Source organism: Phoenix dactylifera, chromosome 7 (genome assembly GCF_009389715.1).
Source record: "Phoenix dactylifera cultivar Barhee BC4 chromosome 7, palm_55x_up_171113_PBpolish2nd_filt_p, whole genome shotgun sequence".
NCBI lineage: Eukaryota > Viridiplantae > Streptophyta > Magnoliopsida > Arecales > Arecaceae > Phoenix > Phoenix dactylifera.
In genome coordinates, this window is record NC_052398.1 from 15,538,675 (window position 1) to 15,554,804 (window position 16,130).

Genomic DNA, 16,130 nt, shown 5'->3' on the forward strand with positions numbered 1-16,130 from the left:
ACCTGTATTGACCCATCCTAGGCAAAGAGGAGCTCCATTTGGTATGAACCAGGAGTTGCATATCGAACTGATGCATTACTTAACCCTTGGGTACAATCGAGTTGTTAACTTGGTTGATAATTGGAGCCTAGATAGAGCTTATAGCCAGTGTAGTATTTTAGATTGTGTTTGTGTCTGTGATAGTTTGGAATGCCTCGGTATTCCTTCATTCATTTACATATCTATGTTTTTGCCCTTAACTTAAATAAGGTCATCATTTCCAACAAACAAAATAGGGGCTTGAAGTAAAAATAACTAAAGGCTTCTCATTCTACCTCCTTGTAGAAGCTTTGTTTCAATTTTTTTACTTATTCGAGATGTATTTAAGAAGTGCTGTTCTCCTGCAATGTTGCTTTTATATTTTGGAAGTTATAGAAACATTTTTCCTTGACCAAGCCAAACCTGTCCATGGAATGATAAGTTAGTCCCTTTATTTGGCATTTAGAAAATTTATCTAATACAACTCCAATCGATATGCTTTTCATGTTGGACATATTATGGTTGATTTTAGAAATCTGTCTATTTAAGTTGATTTTCACTAGTTTAGTGCATATCTATCTATCTATCTATCTATCTATCTATCTATCTATATATATCTATATATATATATATATATGTTAACATGTTTCTTTGTTGTAGAGGACATGATTAATCTGCTATTCATCTCTCCTTTATTTCGAATTTGATTTCTTCTTTTTTCTGACTTTCTATAGGTTTATTCTAAACTTGATCATCATGGTTTTGACTTTTGAGAACCATGTAACTTATGTACAATACCGTAGCTTTTGCTAGTCTTTCTCCCTTGGCATTTTCACTTGTTTGATCGTGGACTAACATATATTTCTTTTTTTGTGGATAGGTTGGTCTTTGAGGATATTAGTGGGGGCCAAGAAAAGTTTCCTATCCCAGCAACAAATGTGGTTGATGATCCACCAGTTTCTCCTATAGGCAAGTTGTACTATGAGTTGTATTATGAGTCATGATGTAGGATTCATCATCACTGCATTAATTTAGGATCAATCTCTTGACAAGATTTTAGAAATGTTCTTATACATGCTATATTTTTTTTCATTTAGCTACTATTGCAACTCTTGATCCTCTTTCATTTTCTCCACTGATCATTAATACTAGCCGTGACAATAATTGAATAGGTTCAGTCTATTTTGATGAATAAACAAAGAAACAAGTTAGGAAAGACACATGCTTGATATTTAGTATTCATGTCATAAAAGACAAGAATTTGAATAGATGTACACATCACCAAGGAGTTTAGGAATCACCACACTTCTCTTTTTTATGTTCTCTAATGCCTGAGATCATGGTCTGCCGTACCGGTCGGTACCGGCCGGTACATACTGGTACCGGATCCTACCGGTACGGTACAACTATATATTTCGGTACCGAACCGTACCGACCGGTACCGAACCGTACCGACCGGTACCGATGCGTACCGACCGGTACCGGCCTGTACCGACCGGTACCGATGCGTACCGGCGCGTATCGATCCGTTACCGGACCGAACCAACCATTCCGTACCGGCTCCAATTTTTTTTGGCTTTTAGCCCCATCAGTACAGTACCGGTTTGGTTCGGTACCGTACCGGTACCGATGCCCACCGGTACATCGGTACAGTCGGTACCGCGTACCTTGCCTGAGATGTTGTGGCATTGGTGATGTGAATTATATGAACATGGGGAAGTGGCGGAAACTCCTTATGAATGTCGTGAGAGCATCAATGGGAAGGAACAAATGAGGTAGGGGATAAAGGGAGTGACATCTCGAGCCCATTTATGGGGAGTTTGAGCAATGCTCCTACTTTTTGTAGATTTTCTTATGACCATTTTGGTCAAATCTGAAGCTTTAATGGTTAGAGAAAAATATGTAGCTATTAATTCATGTGACTTATTGTTTAGATGAAACCTAATCGTATATTCTCAAGCATACCTCTGAACTTGCAAGTGTATTGTTAATTGTAACCAAGAAGTCTTGTTGAGGGTTGAGTGGTAAAATGTTTTCTACCTTTGGTGGATCTTATTTTGGCCAAGCGACACAAATTGTAACACTGACATAGTAATAGATGATGCGTCAAAAGATTGATTTCCTTTACTTGTATCATGCTGGTCACATGACACTTCAATAAGAGTTACTGCCAAGGTTCTCCAACTCAGTACCAGATACTGTACCTGTATCATGCTGGTACAGCATCAGTATGCCTAGAATGGGGGTGAGTTCGGGGTATCGAGACTCAGTGCACCCTCCATACTGAGTCTCGGTTCGTTACCGATATGGTATGGGAGGCCTAGTATGGGGCGATATGCATCTTTATTGTGAACCACAGCTATCTCTATGCTATAAAACTTCTCATAAACTGCCTATGCGAAAAAAAGCATGCAACTGCAACAAAAGGAAACAAATTTCATATGTGCAAAATGCATGATTGAATTATCTTATCACCCTTTTGGATTTAGTTGAGATTTTGAGTTAGCCTTAAGGATGTGTTACAAGTCCTTTTCACCTTGCCTCAATCCTTCTTATCAATGAAACTGAGGTTTCAAATGTCGTGCTATGGAGTTGGAGTGAACGAGAAAGGAATGGAGGAAGGAAGGGAGTTTGGTGTCTCTGAGAGAGCAGTGGCCACAAACATACAAATAGGAAACTGTATTATATGAGAGAAAAGTTAGCCAATTGGTTCAATTGTTTTAGAATATTGGCGATTTTCTTATTTGTTAATCTGGCAATATATGCAAGTATGTCTTGTAAGCAGATTGCTGCTGTCTGCTGATAGTTGTATTTGTTTTTTTTGATAATTGCTAAGAGTAATGACCGCATAGCATTCTGGCTGATAGTCCGTATGATCATACCATTTTAATGGCTAATGCATTCACCCTGTTTGGTTTCTCAATCATATCTAGGTTTTATATATGATAGATCATTACGAGTGGCTGAAAATTTGAAGATCCCTGCAAATGCTGTTGGATGTAACTGCAAAGGAGATTGTATAGATCCAAGAACTTGCGCTTGTGCTAGACTAAATGGCTCAGATTTTCCGTATGTGCGCAAGGATGGCGGCAGGTGCGTACTGTCATCATCTTCTTCTACTTGAACTGCAAGTAGCTGCTTCTTATAATGGATCTTGAACGACAAATTTGTGACATTAATCTAGCATATACAAATATGTTTGCATTGTATGCATTTATGTGTGCATGTATCTATGTATGTATTTGTATATGTATATACAAGGTTACGTGTACATCGGTAAGATTGTTCTATTGTGACCTGGGTGGCACAGGTTCGAAACATAGAAATATCTTCGCTGCGTGCAGGGTAAGTCTATGTACATTTGACCCTCCCTAGGCCTTGTAGTGATAGGAGCCCCATGCACTGTATGCCCTTTTATTAGTGTGTCTATGTACATGGTTATTGAAGTCTTTTAGGTTCGGGGGTTTAATTTTCATTACTCAATTAATTAGGCTTTGCCGTTAGAATTTAGATATAAAGTAAACATAAGTGTTGCTCTTTGGGGCATGCCGACCACTAGCTAGCATGACACACCCCATAACAATACATGCCATGCCATGCCTTTTCTTTTTAAAAGATATTGAAGCCCTTTTCTTTTTAAAAAATAAAGAATGGGCAATTTACTGACTTATTTCAGGGTGCTCTGGGATGACACAGCCTGCATTTGTATCCCTATTTGAAACCATATTTTGCATGTGCCACATGCCATATCATACCATATTAGACCAACCCTGTATTCCAGTCCTTGGGCTATTGAGTTTGAGGAACTTGTCCATCTTCAGCTCATGTAAAGTCTAAAATTATAATTTCTTTACAATTGCTGAGATCAATATTTAATTATTGGTGATTATAAGTTTTGATCAGCGTTGATCACATCATGTTGGCTCATGAGTATCTGGGGCTAATTCTAGACATGGAATTGTATCTAAACAATATCCTTTTCATCAAGGATAGTTGTACTGCCCCGAACTACCCGGTTCGGGGCATAGGTAGGCCGCCCCTCGTTTTGAGAAACTGGCGAGGGCAAGGTCCGCCGTACCGGTCGGCGTACCGGTGGCGGCCCGGACCGGTACGAAACCGGTCCCGTACCGGTCCGAAACCGGTCCCGTACCGGTGGCGTACCGGTCCGGACCGGTCCCGTACCGGTTCTTCAACAATAAATTATCGGTACCAAATTTTACGCTGATCCGGTACCGGTCCCAGGCCGGACCGGTACGTACCGGCCCGTACCGGCCGGTACGGACCGGTACGACAGACCATGGGCGAGGGAAGGGGAGAGGGAGAAGGAGAGGGAGGAGGGGGAAGAGAGATGTCTGGAGAGGGAGAGGGAGGAGGGGGGAGAGAGATGTCTGGAGAGGGAGAGGGAGGAGGGGGGAGAGAGATGCCAGGAGGGAGAGAGGGGGCTCGGAAGCCCTCCTCTCATCCTTCGCTCGTCCATAGTACCTACCGGGCAGAGCCCCTGTTTCGAACGAAATAGGGCTTGATCCCAACTTATTAAATTTTTTTCTGTTCTTCAAATGAAGTTGAAAAAGAAAAAAAAAATAAAAATTTTAAGGAAGAAAAATTAAAAATTAAAAATTTCTTTGTGGAGACTTCATTTAAAGAATAGAGAGAAATATTGGGTTCGGGCCTAGCGGGCCCTGTGGATGAGCAAAGGAGAGGAGGGCTTGGAAGTCCCCGCTCTCTCTCTTTCCTAGCATCTCTCTCTCTCTCCTCCCTCTCCCACTCTCGCTTTCTCTCCCTCCCTCTCTTTTGGTCACTCAGTGGGGCCTGTTGATGAGCGGTGGAGAGAAGGGCTTCAGAGCCACCTCTCTCGACCTTTCCTGGCATCTCTCTTCCCTTCCATCTCTCTCTCCCTCCCTCTCTTTCTCTCTTCTCCCTCTCCTCTTCCCTCTCTTGTTTCCCTTTGTCGAAATGCACCAAAACGACACTGTACTGTACCGCTTCCGGTACTGCGGATCTTGCTTTTTATATTTTTGTGTCAGTTTTAACGCTTACCGTATAGTGTTATATATATTTGTCGGGGGTGGGGTGGGGTGGGGAGGGAGGCATATCGATGGAAGGGAAGGAAATATTTGGCATTTGTCTCCTAATTCTCTGGTCTCATATGATACTTTTGTTCCATAGCTTTTTGAAAAGTTCATTGTTTGCTATTATAATATAAGTTCTATTTCATCAATTTAATGGAACTAAACTCTCCTGTCTTGCTTCTTTAGATTGGTTGAAGCTAAAGCTGTGGTGTTTGAGTGTGGTCCTAGTTGTGGATGCAGTGTTAACTGTGTAAACAGAACATCCCAGCAGGGCTTAAAATACCGCCTAGAGGTTGTAATTGTCTGGCCATTCTTTCTTGATAATCATGCTTGTTTATGCTACTTGTTTTTATTCTAAGCGGTCTATCTGATCTTGTCTTTCTGTTACTACACCTGCTACAGGTATTCCGCACACCCAAAAAGGGTTGGGCTGTTAGGTCATGGGATACCATTCCTGCTGGTGCTCCAATTTGTGAATATACTGGAATACTGATGAAGACTGATGAGGTTGAAAATGCCTCTGAAAACAACTATATTTTTGATATAGATTGTCTACAAACAATGAAAGGCCTTGATGGAAGAGAGGTACCTATCATTGAAAATACTTTTTTCCTTTTGTCATAGAATGGTTATTTTTTATGATAGTAATATGATAACTCACCTAAGTAGAGATTGATGTTTGAACATTTGTTTGATTATTCATTTCTCTATTTTAACTATGCCCTTAAGTTCTGGAAAGTGAAGACCTGGACATCAATGTCGGTCAGCAAACTGTAGCTATTTCTCTAGATTTGTTTTACATCTTTTTCATTTAAAGTTATTCTGTAGAGAATAGAGCTTTATTATTAAATTTTGGTCCAGTATCTAGATCAGATTGTACCTGCTTATATATTAGGTTGCCCTAGGTTTTTGATATATTTCTAGAAGCCAATATGGAAAATGCTTTGGGTTGGGTTGGTCTAGATCCAAGTCCAACCCCATGCTTATTGCATTGGGTCCAGGTTGTTTCTGGGATTGACATATCTTTGGGGCTAAGAATTTTCTAGATACCAAAAAGTTAGTTGGATTCCATAAAATTCTCTTTTAGGTACCAGAAAATAATGTATATGCATAATAACTAGATATTAGGAAGTAAATGAGACCATTCTGGAGTATGGCCATCTTAGTGTAGTACAGCACATTGAGGATGAATGGCATGTAAACTGTGTATATGTTTTTGATATACATTCCTAGTCAGCTGCAGGAATTTCTACTGTATGTATTTAAAGGTTGATGACTTAATGATTTTTCTTCCTTCTTGGTAGCATTCCTCGTTTTGTCCTTTTTCTTCTTTTTTGACTTTTAGTTGTCCTGAGCTGAGAATTTGGCACCGATTTGGAATAGTGATTAGGCATATAGTCAATTTGAAACATTCTAAATTTAGTGGATCCTGGTTTGTAAGACTTACCTTATAGATAGATGGAACAGGTCTTGTATATTAAGGTTTCAGAGTTTAGGGTCACGCGTTGTATTGTTGTTATCAGTTTCATCCAAAATTTCCTAGCAGGCCAACTTTGTTAGGCACATGGTCAGTTCATGCTAATCTTTTATCATATTTTTCCCCTTCCAATTCAAAAGAATTTTCTCAACATTAAGCTACTAGTTTTGTAAATATGTGAAAACATTGTGATATTATGTACCATATATATGTATAATTATTTGTAATTAATTTTGTACTTTTATGTTTATTCGTAATTAGTATATTTATAGTTAGTTTATTCAAAATAGTTAGCTCATCTTATAAATACTCCTGGTTCTAGTTGTTTGGTATATAATATCTGAACATTCTCCAGAGCATCGCAGGCGGGCATATCTATCTATCTATCTATCTATCTATCTATCTATATGTATGTATATATATGCATGTATGTATGTATGTATGTATGTATATGTAAGTATGTATGTATGTATGTATGTGTAGGATTCGCAATAGCAGCATTGAAAGGTGATAGAATTTGGATTTTTGTTTGTTATTCTCATCAAACAGTGAAATGAAATATTACACTCTAGTCTAGAGCAATGTCATACATGATAATATATATGATGCATGTGCATGTAGATGCATGCATGTCACTGGTACATATATCTATTGTTTTGATAAAGAAACCACCAAAACAATGTAGTCAAAGGACCCAAACAGTATGCTATCTTTTAAGAGTGGTGAGTTTCTTTGCTTTCTTGACTTTTACATGTTTATTTTTGTAAACGGCTTTCAAATTTTTATTGGATTTTCTTACTGTTTTGTGACTGGAATGATTAAAAACATTGAACCGAAACTCATTATGCGTATATATCTTAAAATGAAAACAAGCTTTCAAAATCTAGCAGCAATAACATATATGGTGTGATTTAGTTATCAGATTTTCCAATAACCAGTCTTATGTTATAAATTGTTTGATGTTAGTTTAAACGGCAATAACTTCTGTAAGGTATGTTATCATTTATATGCTTCATGCAAATTTTATGTGGCTTGCATTTAATTTAGTTGCCAACAAATTCATGTTACTTATAGGGCTGCAAAGAGTTTTCATAAATGTTGTACCTTGTTAAGATGTTTCACTGCCTAGCTGTTATACACTTCCATAACTGAATCTTTATTCCCTCAGAAAGTTTCACTGCATATTTGTAATCTTGTTTTCTGTTTGGTTGGACAGCGGCGGCCTGGGGATGTCTCTTTTCTTACCAACCTTGATGATAAAATGTCAGAAGTGCCAGAGTATTGTATTAATGCAGGCCTAATTGGCAATGTTGCTAGGTTCATCAATCATAGCTGCCAACCAAATCTCTTTGTCCAATGTGTTCTGAGCTCACATCATGACATCAAAATGGCCAAAATAATGTTGTTTGCAGCTGACACTATTCCTCCTTTGCAGGTAATGACACTGCTAGATTTTCAAAATTTCCACATAGCCGGTTATTTCTCCAAGTATTGATGTCTTGTTAACTTGGCTGCTTCTGATTTATGCAATGGGTTTCTTTTGTGGTAGTGTCATGCACTGCACAGGAGAACATGATGATAACTTTAGAACAAGATCAAGTTGTGGAGTCTATTTATAAAAAGTTCTACGAGTCTTGACATCTTGCAATATCAACATAAGCAACAATTATGGATAGTATATGTGCAGGATTCACAATGTATATTATGATGCATTTATCAAATTCACCCCATAAATGGGTTTTTGTTTATGCAAGTCCAAGCCTGCCATCAGGTTCAAGGACTTGCGAGTAAGAAGAGGGTGCCTGCAGTTTAGAGGCCTCATGAAGAATAATAAAAGCCATTTTAGTTTTCTGTTCGTTCAATATTATGTGGCTTAATCTTGGGCATTCCTGAATTCCATGAATTGATTAATAAATGTGTTTACATATATGCTTTACATTGATTTACAATCTCCAAATTGTTCTATCACTGAACATAATGGTGAAGATATTTATTTAGTTAAAGAAGGCCTAAAGAGCCTTACTTGGACTTCAGTTTTTTACTATACATTGGATCCTGGCTTATGTTTTGTGAGTCTTATATTGGCCGTTGAACTCTCTCTCTCTTTCTCTGTCTATATAAAAGGCCGTTGAACTAGTACCACCCTGCTATTGTGAGCAATTGCCTAATGACCACATGCATGCATGTATGCTCGTATGTGTATGTCTGTATCATGGACCTTATAGGGCCTACTTTGAGTTTTACAAGTCTTGTGGCCATAATCTGTGTTTGACAGGCCTTATGTGGCCCACTTTGTGCATGTTGGACCTGCGTGCCTTGCTGAGACTTGGTTGGTCTTGTGGCCTGGCATGGCCAAATAACTAGATGTTAATTTTAGTGACATCAAAGTGTAAATCATGTTAAAATCATTTATAGTTCAGCAAATGGTTTGACCAAAATTTATCATTCATATTAGGAGACAATTATAAAATATACATCCGGAGACAAAGTGGCTGCTTCCTACTTGTTAGATAATATTAGGTGTGCCCCCATACCTGCATCCAATTTGTGGATCCTTTTCAGCAGAGTCCCTGTATCCCAAGATTCAGAAAGGAATCTGACTCTTTAACATGCTCCTGTTCCTGACACCATTGCACATATGCAAATTTTTTACATGTGTATTTGTCTTCTTAAGATTTACTCCTACCAAGCCCAAAACCTGAAATTCTTAAAATTTCAAAGTTTGTAACTTTATCTAAATTTACTAACATCGTGTCATAATAATAGGGGTCGCAATCAGGTCAGATTGAGTTGAATACTGGTCAGGTTGGATGCAGGTTGGGTCAAAAATTTATCAACTTGTACCCGACCTAGTTATTAAATAGTTCAAAAATTAGATTTAAAGCCGACCTATTTATTAAACATGTAATCCGATCTGACCCGCATAAGCCATTTATTAAACAGGTCTAATCAGGTTAAATAGATTAAGTAGGTTTTTAATGCATTAAGTGGATTTAAACGGGTTAAATAGGTTAAGCGGGTCAGGTTAAATAGGACAACAACATGTTAAGTAGGTTTTAAATAGGTTAAACAAGTTTTAAATGGGTTAAATAGGCTAGGTTCTGACCTGACCTAATTATTAAGCGGGTCAAAATGGGTTAAACGAATCGAAGGTCTAAACCTGAACCTAAGACATTTGATAAATAAATCTAGACGGGTTGACCTCTTTATGACCCAAACCCATTTATGGCAAACTTGAACTTGCTTAAAGTGGGTCATTCATAGGTTAGGTTGACGGGTCGGGTCATAAATTGCCACTCCTACATAATAATAATGATAAAATTTGTCGAGTCACTTCTTAGAGGTAACTTGACAAGGCTTTTTTCTTTTTTTTGGTGATAGTGACAAATCTTCCGGTAGGGGTTTTGGACCACAAGTATAGAAAACTGTTCCAGCAAAGTTTGAAGGCCTGCTTTGATGCTGGATCCTGTTCTTTGGTGATAACATCTCCATTGGTTCAAATGTCTTCAGCGAAGGTGGTCTCATGCTAGAGGATTTAAAGGAATTCTGGGAGGATTTAATCCTCCTGTACCTAGCAATCATAGGCAAGATATTTTGTTGGAATGTTGCTTTTTGTTATCCCTAAAAATTCAAGGATAATAGGTTCTGGTGTCAATCCATAATACTTCTTCCTTACCTTGCTTCCTTTGTTTGAATTCTTCAGCATGATAGATCTTATCGTTGGATAAAATCATCCCTCATCCAAATAAATCCTAAAGGGCTAAGAGACCCTAACCATGGTGTTAAAACTTCCTCAATAGAGGTATTAAGAAGCATAAATTTAGAGAAAGCTCCATGTCAATGGGTCAAAGGGCTTGTGAATCTTTCAAACATATTGTGATAGAGGATGCTCAAGATGTAAGTAAAGCTTTGGCACTTGCTGGCAAGAGAGCCTTGATGATTTATTTCATGTTTCTATTTTTCAGTTTTGATGTTGAATGTTGTTTTGTGGTGTTCTAGGTTAAATTTTATCCCGTTGAATGTTTTTTAATCATTTATGAAAAGTATCTATTTATTTATTGCTGTATCCTAGTTGTATGGTATCTTAATTTGTCAAGATTTGCCGAATTGGCATATCCATATTGTGTTGTTTCCATATCCATGCTTCCTAGGTGTGTATTTATTGTGCTGTTATGTGTGTGTTTGTGTGTAACTACATGTGATGCTATTTGAAACTATTTAAGCCTTTCTATGTGTTTTTGTCTGTGTTGAACTCCGCATTTTTTGTGTTATTGGTATTCTCAAATATGTCTAACATCATGATTTCATTAAATATAAATGTTTTGATGCGTATTTGCATGTGTATATATACACACGTGTATTTACACAACAGTCTAGGTGTATATCTATATCTATATCTATACATATATATATGCATGTTTATTTATTTATGTACTGCACTTTAACTTATCGAGGCATGTGCCTTGCTTTGTGTCTTGCATCTACACCCCAAGAGATCTGCCTTGGTTTGCCTTGAGCCTTTGTTATTAGAGAGGTAATAGAGGCCTTCTTTATTAGACTTATGTCCAAATATACTATCAGCTTCTCAGATTGCCCAAACAACTGCCCGATATCATTTGATGCATGAGTTCCCTAACCATCAGAACACTTATAAAGAAGATCCATCGGATGATTTAAAGTTCTTCCATTGTGAAGTGAAAATTACATTTTGACCCAAATTCATGGAATTAATCTACATCATATGATCAAGCCCCTTGTTAGTTAAGCCTTAAAATTATTCTGATGCAAATACCCAGCTTAATTGCAGATGCTAATCGATTCATTAGAACCTTGAGCTGTCAACTTGTGGAAACTTAATTTATTATGGTATAGGTAACTTGGACTGCCCCAGACAGTATGAAATGGAACGTACTGGAAGCACACGTTCATGTACAGTGGTTGATCTAGTAATTTGCTCAGGCATAAAAAGAGTTGCAATGTTGTAAATTAAGAAGGTTGGCCTAACTGCACAAAAATTATTAGTAAGCAAGGGCCTTATAAATCTCTTCCTTGATTTCGATGAACATTATGAAAGGCTCTGTAAAGAAAACCTTATTTATCTATTTTGTATTTTAGCTATTATTCAAGAGAGGGCCTATTAATTTAATCTGGCTGTTGCAGCAGTGCTTGATAAAGATCTTTAGTTTATACATGAGCCATGAGCCATGAGCCATTGATGTTACTCGATCTTACTTTGACATGTTACAGGTGTCAATTTTTAGGTGTCAAGGGCAAGTCAACATGGGATGATGGAGTGATGATTGTAAATATGCACATGCATGTTTATGTATATGTGTAGGTGTATGCGTATAGAGCTAGATTTGGCTGCACTTGAGTGGATTTTTATTTAGATCCGGTCGGATCTAGATTGGATGATGGGGGTCCCACATCGATGATTTGAGCTGTTGGATATGATCTATTACTTATATGCTAAAACTCGTGATTTGGAGACGTCTAGCTTATGCATCAAGTAGTCAAAAAAGGACACTCTAAATAACATTATATATATATATATATATATATATATATATATATATATATATATATATATATATATATATATATATATATATATATATATATGATCATTTGATTCATAGGTTAGGAGTCTCCAAAATACAAGATTTTTGGTGTGTAAACAGTTTAGACGTAATAGATCATATCCAATGGTTTGGATCATCTATGTGGGACACTCCCTTATCCGATGTAGACCTAACTGAATCTGATTGGAGACCCACTCGATTATAGCCAATTACAGCTATATATATATATATATATATATATATATATAGATGGACTTGGCTACATGAGCGGTTCGTTGCTCAGATTTGGTCAGGTCTTTGAGCCATTGGATGTGGTCTACTATCTCTTAATTGCTTACACAACAAACGTCATTTGATTTGAAGATCCCTACTTTATGCGTCAAGTGATCAAAAAATACATATTATTTCATTTTATTTAGATTGTCTAATTTTTTGACCACTTGATGCATAAGCTAGGGTCTCCAAATCAAATAATTTTGGGTAAGTAATTTAGAGGTAGTAGGTTATATCCAATGGCTCGGATTATCGATGTAGGGCTCTCATTGTCCGTTGTAGATATGACTGAATCTGAGTTGAAATTTTCTGTGACTTCTATATGGAAGTGCCAACTCTTAGCATTTCATGGTGCCCACATCTTGACCGATGATTTGTCAGCAATGTTATAAAGTGCTAAAGTGTTCAGCATATCATGAAAAACAAATAAATGGGACATTGTCAGGGCCATGGACATACTCTTTGGGTCCTTCTTAAGGCCCAAATTTTTAGAGTGAAGGCCCATGGCTCATGCTTTTCACACATAAACCTTTCGAAGGTGGACCAATGACTTCATCATTCTTTTCTGGCTATATATATGTTTTTGTTTCTTATTTGTTAGAAGGGACATGCTCTAGGTTCAGATAATTTCAACCATATTATTGTTTGTCAGCCCATGAACTCCTCAGTTATCTTGAAAAGGGTTGGAGGGGAAGTGAAATGATGAGGAGAGCGGAACTTGGAAACATTAAAAGGAATGGAGATCTAGAGATGAAATAACAAAAATGTTGTGAAGAAACTTCAGCCGATATTCCTTACAAATTGTGCTTTATAATTAGAAACATATGGTTTAAAATTACAAGCTAATCTTTGACCGTAACTGCGACAGCCTTACCTATGATTACCATTTACTCCTACCAAACGTTGCATGAATAGGTATAATGAATGTAACATTCAGATGTAAATGTGTTTGCGCACATATGCCCCTATAGGTATGTTACGTACATTTCATTGAATTTTCAAACCAAACTGTGATTTTGGAATTATATTTTACAATGCTAAATGACAAGCATTTTAATTGCGACATAGAATGCCAACAACTTCCTAGTGCAAGAAACTTTTGTGAATTTGTCATCAAAGTTGAGTTGGAATTTCTGGGGTTCAAAATTACAAAGGATGGTTATTTGCAATGTTGGACTTATATTCATATTAACCACTATCAAATGTATAGCTTAACATGAATGATTTGCAAATATGATGCTTCTTTTATTTTTAAACATTTTGGTTAATTGTTTAAAGCTGCAATTAAAAAAGTGGCTCCTTTTTCTTAAAAAATTCTGTTTCATGCGCAGGAGCTCACATATGACTATGGCTATGCCTTGGATAGTGTAGTTGGACCGGACGGAAAAATTGTTAGGATGCCATGCTATTGTGGAGCTGTAGACTGCAGGAAACGACTGTACTGAGTGACTGAGGATAATTTTATATATAATTGAATGTCTTATGCGGTGGTATATTGGACACTGTCTTCCTATTCTTTTTTGCTATCAACTTAAAACGGCAATTGCATATCTTTTGCAAAGCTTCGGCTTTTGGAGGATATGGAATATGGAAAGTGTATTTTCGTCAAATTGTGACTTGGGGATTATTGTGCTCGGAAAAATATTTTTGAGGCATACAAGACATTCTAAATGTTGAGGTATACAAGACATGCTAAATGTATACATCCAAAGTGTAAATTTGACGACCATTGTGGTATGAATACAAGTTAGTCTTAATAGTTGACTGTTGTCTCCATATATGCTCTTTTTTACTATTCATGATCTTCAGACATACAATTCAAAGACAAATTATCTTTTTTTTTTTTGGTTGTACAGAGGCTTATCTTATATACTTTATGCAAGCAACAAGGTATATATTTATATATAAGTATGTACATATATATATATATATATATATACATATATATATACATATATATATACATATATATATATACATATATATATACATATATATATATACATATATATATATATTTGGTTACACTTGAGTGGATCTTTAAGGCTTAGATTGGATGATGCAGTCTATTACATCTGAACTATTATTTCTAAATTTTTTATACACAAATTATATAATTTAGATATCTTAAGTATATGTATCAAGGGATTAAAAGTTAGATAATTTAAGTACTACGAAATAAAATATATATTTTTTGACTACTTGATGTATAGGTTAAGGATTTTCCGATCATATATTTTTTTTGTTTATATTTAGTTTAAAAGTAGTAGTTCAAGTCTAACCGTTCGGATCATCAATGTGAGACGTATATCATCCAATTTAGATTTGAGTGGAGATTCATTCGAATGTAGCCAAATCAAGTGCGTGCACAAGCGCACATGTGCGATATATATATAATTTAGGGTTATTTAGACAATCCATTTTTAGACCACTTGATGTATAGGCTAAATATTTTTAAATCACATAATTTTTGTTAGGTAAATATAGTAAATCATATTCAATAGTTTGGATTATCGATATAGGACCTCCATGTCCAATCTAGATCTAAGTGGAGATCCATTCATGTAGGCCAGTCTGGTGGCTCTCTCTCTTTCTATATATATATATATATGTATATATATGTATATGTATGTATGTATGTATATTGCAGCCCTTGTAAAATGGGTATAGATATATATACAGACAAAAAGATAAGAGTGTTCATGCACATATTTTAGTTGGCATCCATGATGGAGCCTCTTATTGCTTTTATAGTTTTCATAAAAAATATAAACTATAGGTTTGAAGAAAGGTTCGCCATCTCAGCATCGAACCCATACTGGTGCCACACTAGTACTATTTCAGTATGATATGGTACGGAATTTTTTCGGCGTACCGAATATCGATACGCATCTTATATCGAATATCAGTACCGAACTTGTATGGTATGATACGTCTTGTGCTACCTGTTTCGGGCCGGTACGGTGACCCTTGGTTTGAAGTATATCTCAAAAGTTGCCTTTAGGTTACTACTGATTGCCTGGGATTATATTGCTACTGTGTTGCTATAGATGAACAGAATGTATTTCTTCTATGTATGCATGCACTCACGTGTGTATGTTAGTGTGTTTTTTCCCCTTCGTTTTTAGTGAAATGCAGAGTCACCGAGTCTACTTCTACTACTACTATTATTATTGTTATTATTATGTTTGGGTAAGCAAAATGTTAACACTTACTTTTCTTTTCTCCTTCACCTTTGAGATCCCATCTTGTAATTGTGTTATTCCTACAGAAGCAAGGAAAAGAAAAGGCACTATTTTAGTTACGCAACCCTACGAGATTGGATGGCTCTGAATCACCTCTTGATGGTGGAATGCTTTGAGCTAGATTCAACCGAGTCCAAGCCAAATGCATTAAAATCCACACTATTTAGGATCATCGTGTCCAAGTGTCTTTACACCAGGAGCCCGTCAAGGTTTATGGAAAACGTTTGTTTGAATAATGTCCATATGCAAACTTCAATGGGTACTTTCGTATGTATCTTTTGAGTTCAATAATTGGCATTGTCTTGAAGTTTATATGGTCTATTTTACTGGGACGGCCTTTTTAGTTATAATGGCTTATGATGTTTTAATGGTTGCAAATTAACAAGCTTGTACATAACAATATTTATGACGCTCTGGTTAGCATCAGAATCACTTAGTTTACACGTGATTTAGGCATTCTGATTGT

General features: G+C 36.6%; 1 protein-coding gene across 2 annotated transcripts in view; it reads left to right on the plus strand.

Moving 5' to 3' along the window:
* LOC103707804 (histone-lysine N-methyltransferase, H3 lysine-9 specific SUVH4-like) overlaps positions 1–14,192 on the plus strand; it is a 41,419-nt gene extending 27,227 nt beyond the window's left edge. For both annotated transcript variants that reach the window (XM_026804911.2, XM_026804912.2), the window contains exons 13-18: positions 899–987; positions 2,952–3,111; positions 5,274–5,379; positions 5,490–5,672; positions 7,781–7,999; positions 13,751–14,192. In XM_026804911.2, the coding sequence (XP_026660712.2) occupies positions 899–987; positions 2,952–3,111; positions 5,274–5,379; positions 5,490–5,672; positions 7,781–7,999; positions 13,751–13,864 (871 nt within the window). In that variant the 3' untranslated portion in view covers positions 13,865–14,192. The remainder of the gene's footprint in view (positions 1–898; positions 988–2,951; positions 3,112–5,273; positions 5,380–5,489; positions 5,673–7,780; positions 8,000–13,750) is intronic.
* Positions 14,193–16,130: the final 1,938 nt, after the last annotated feature.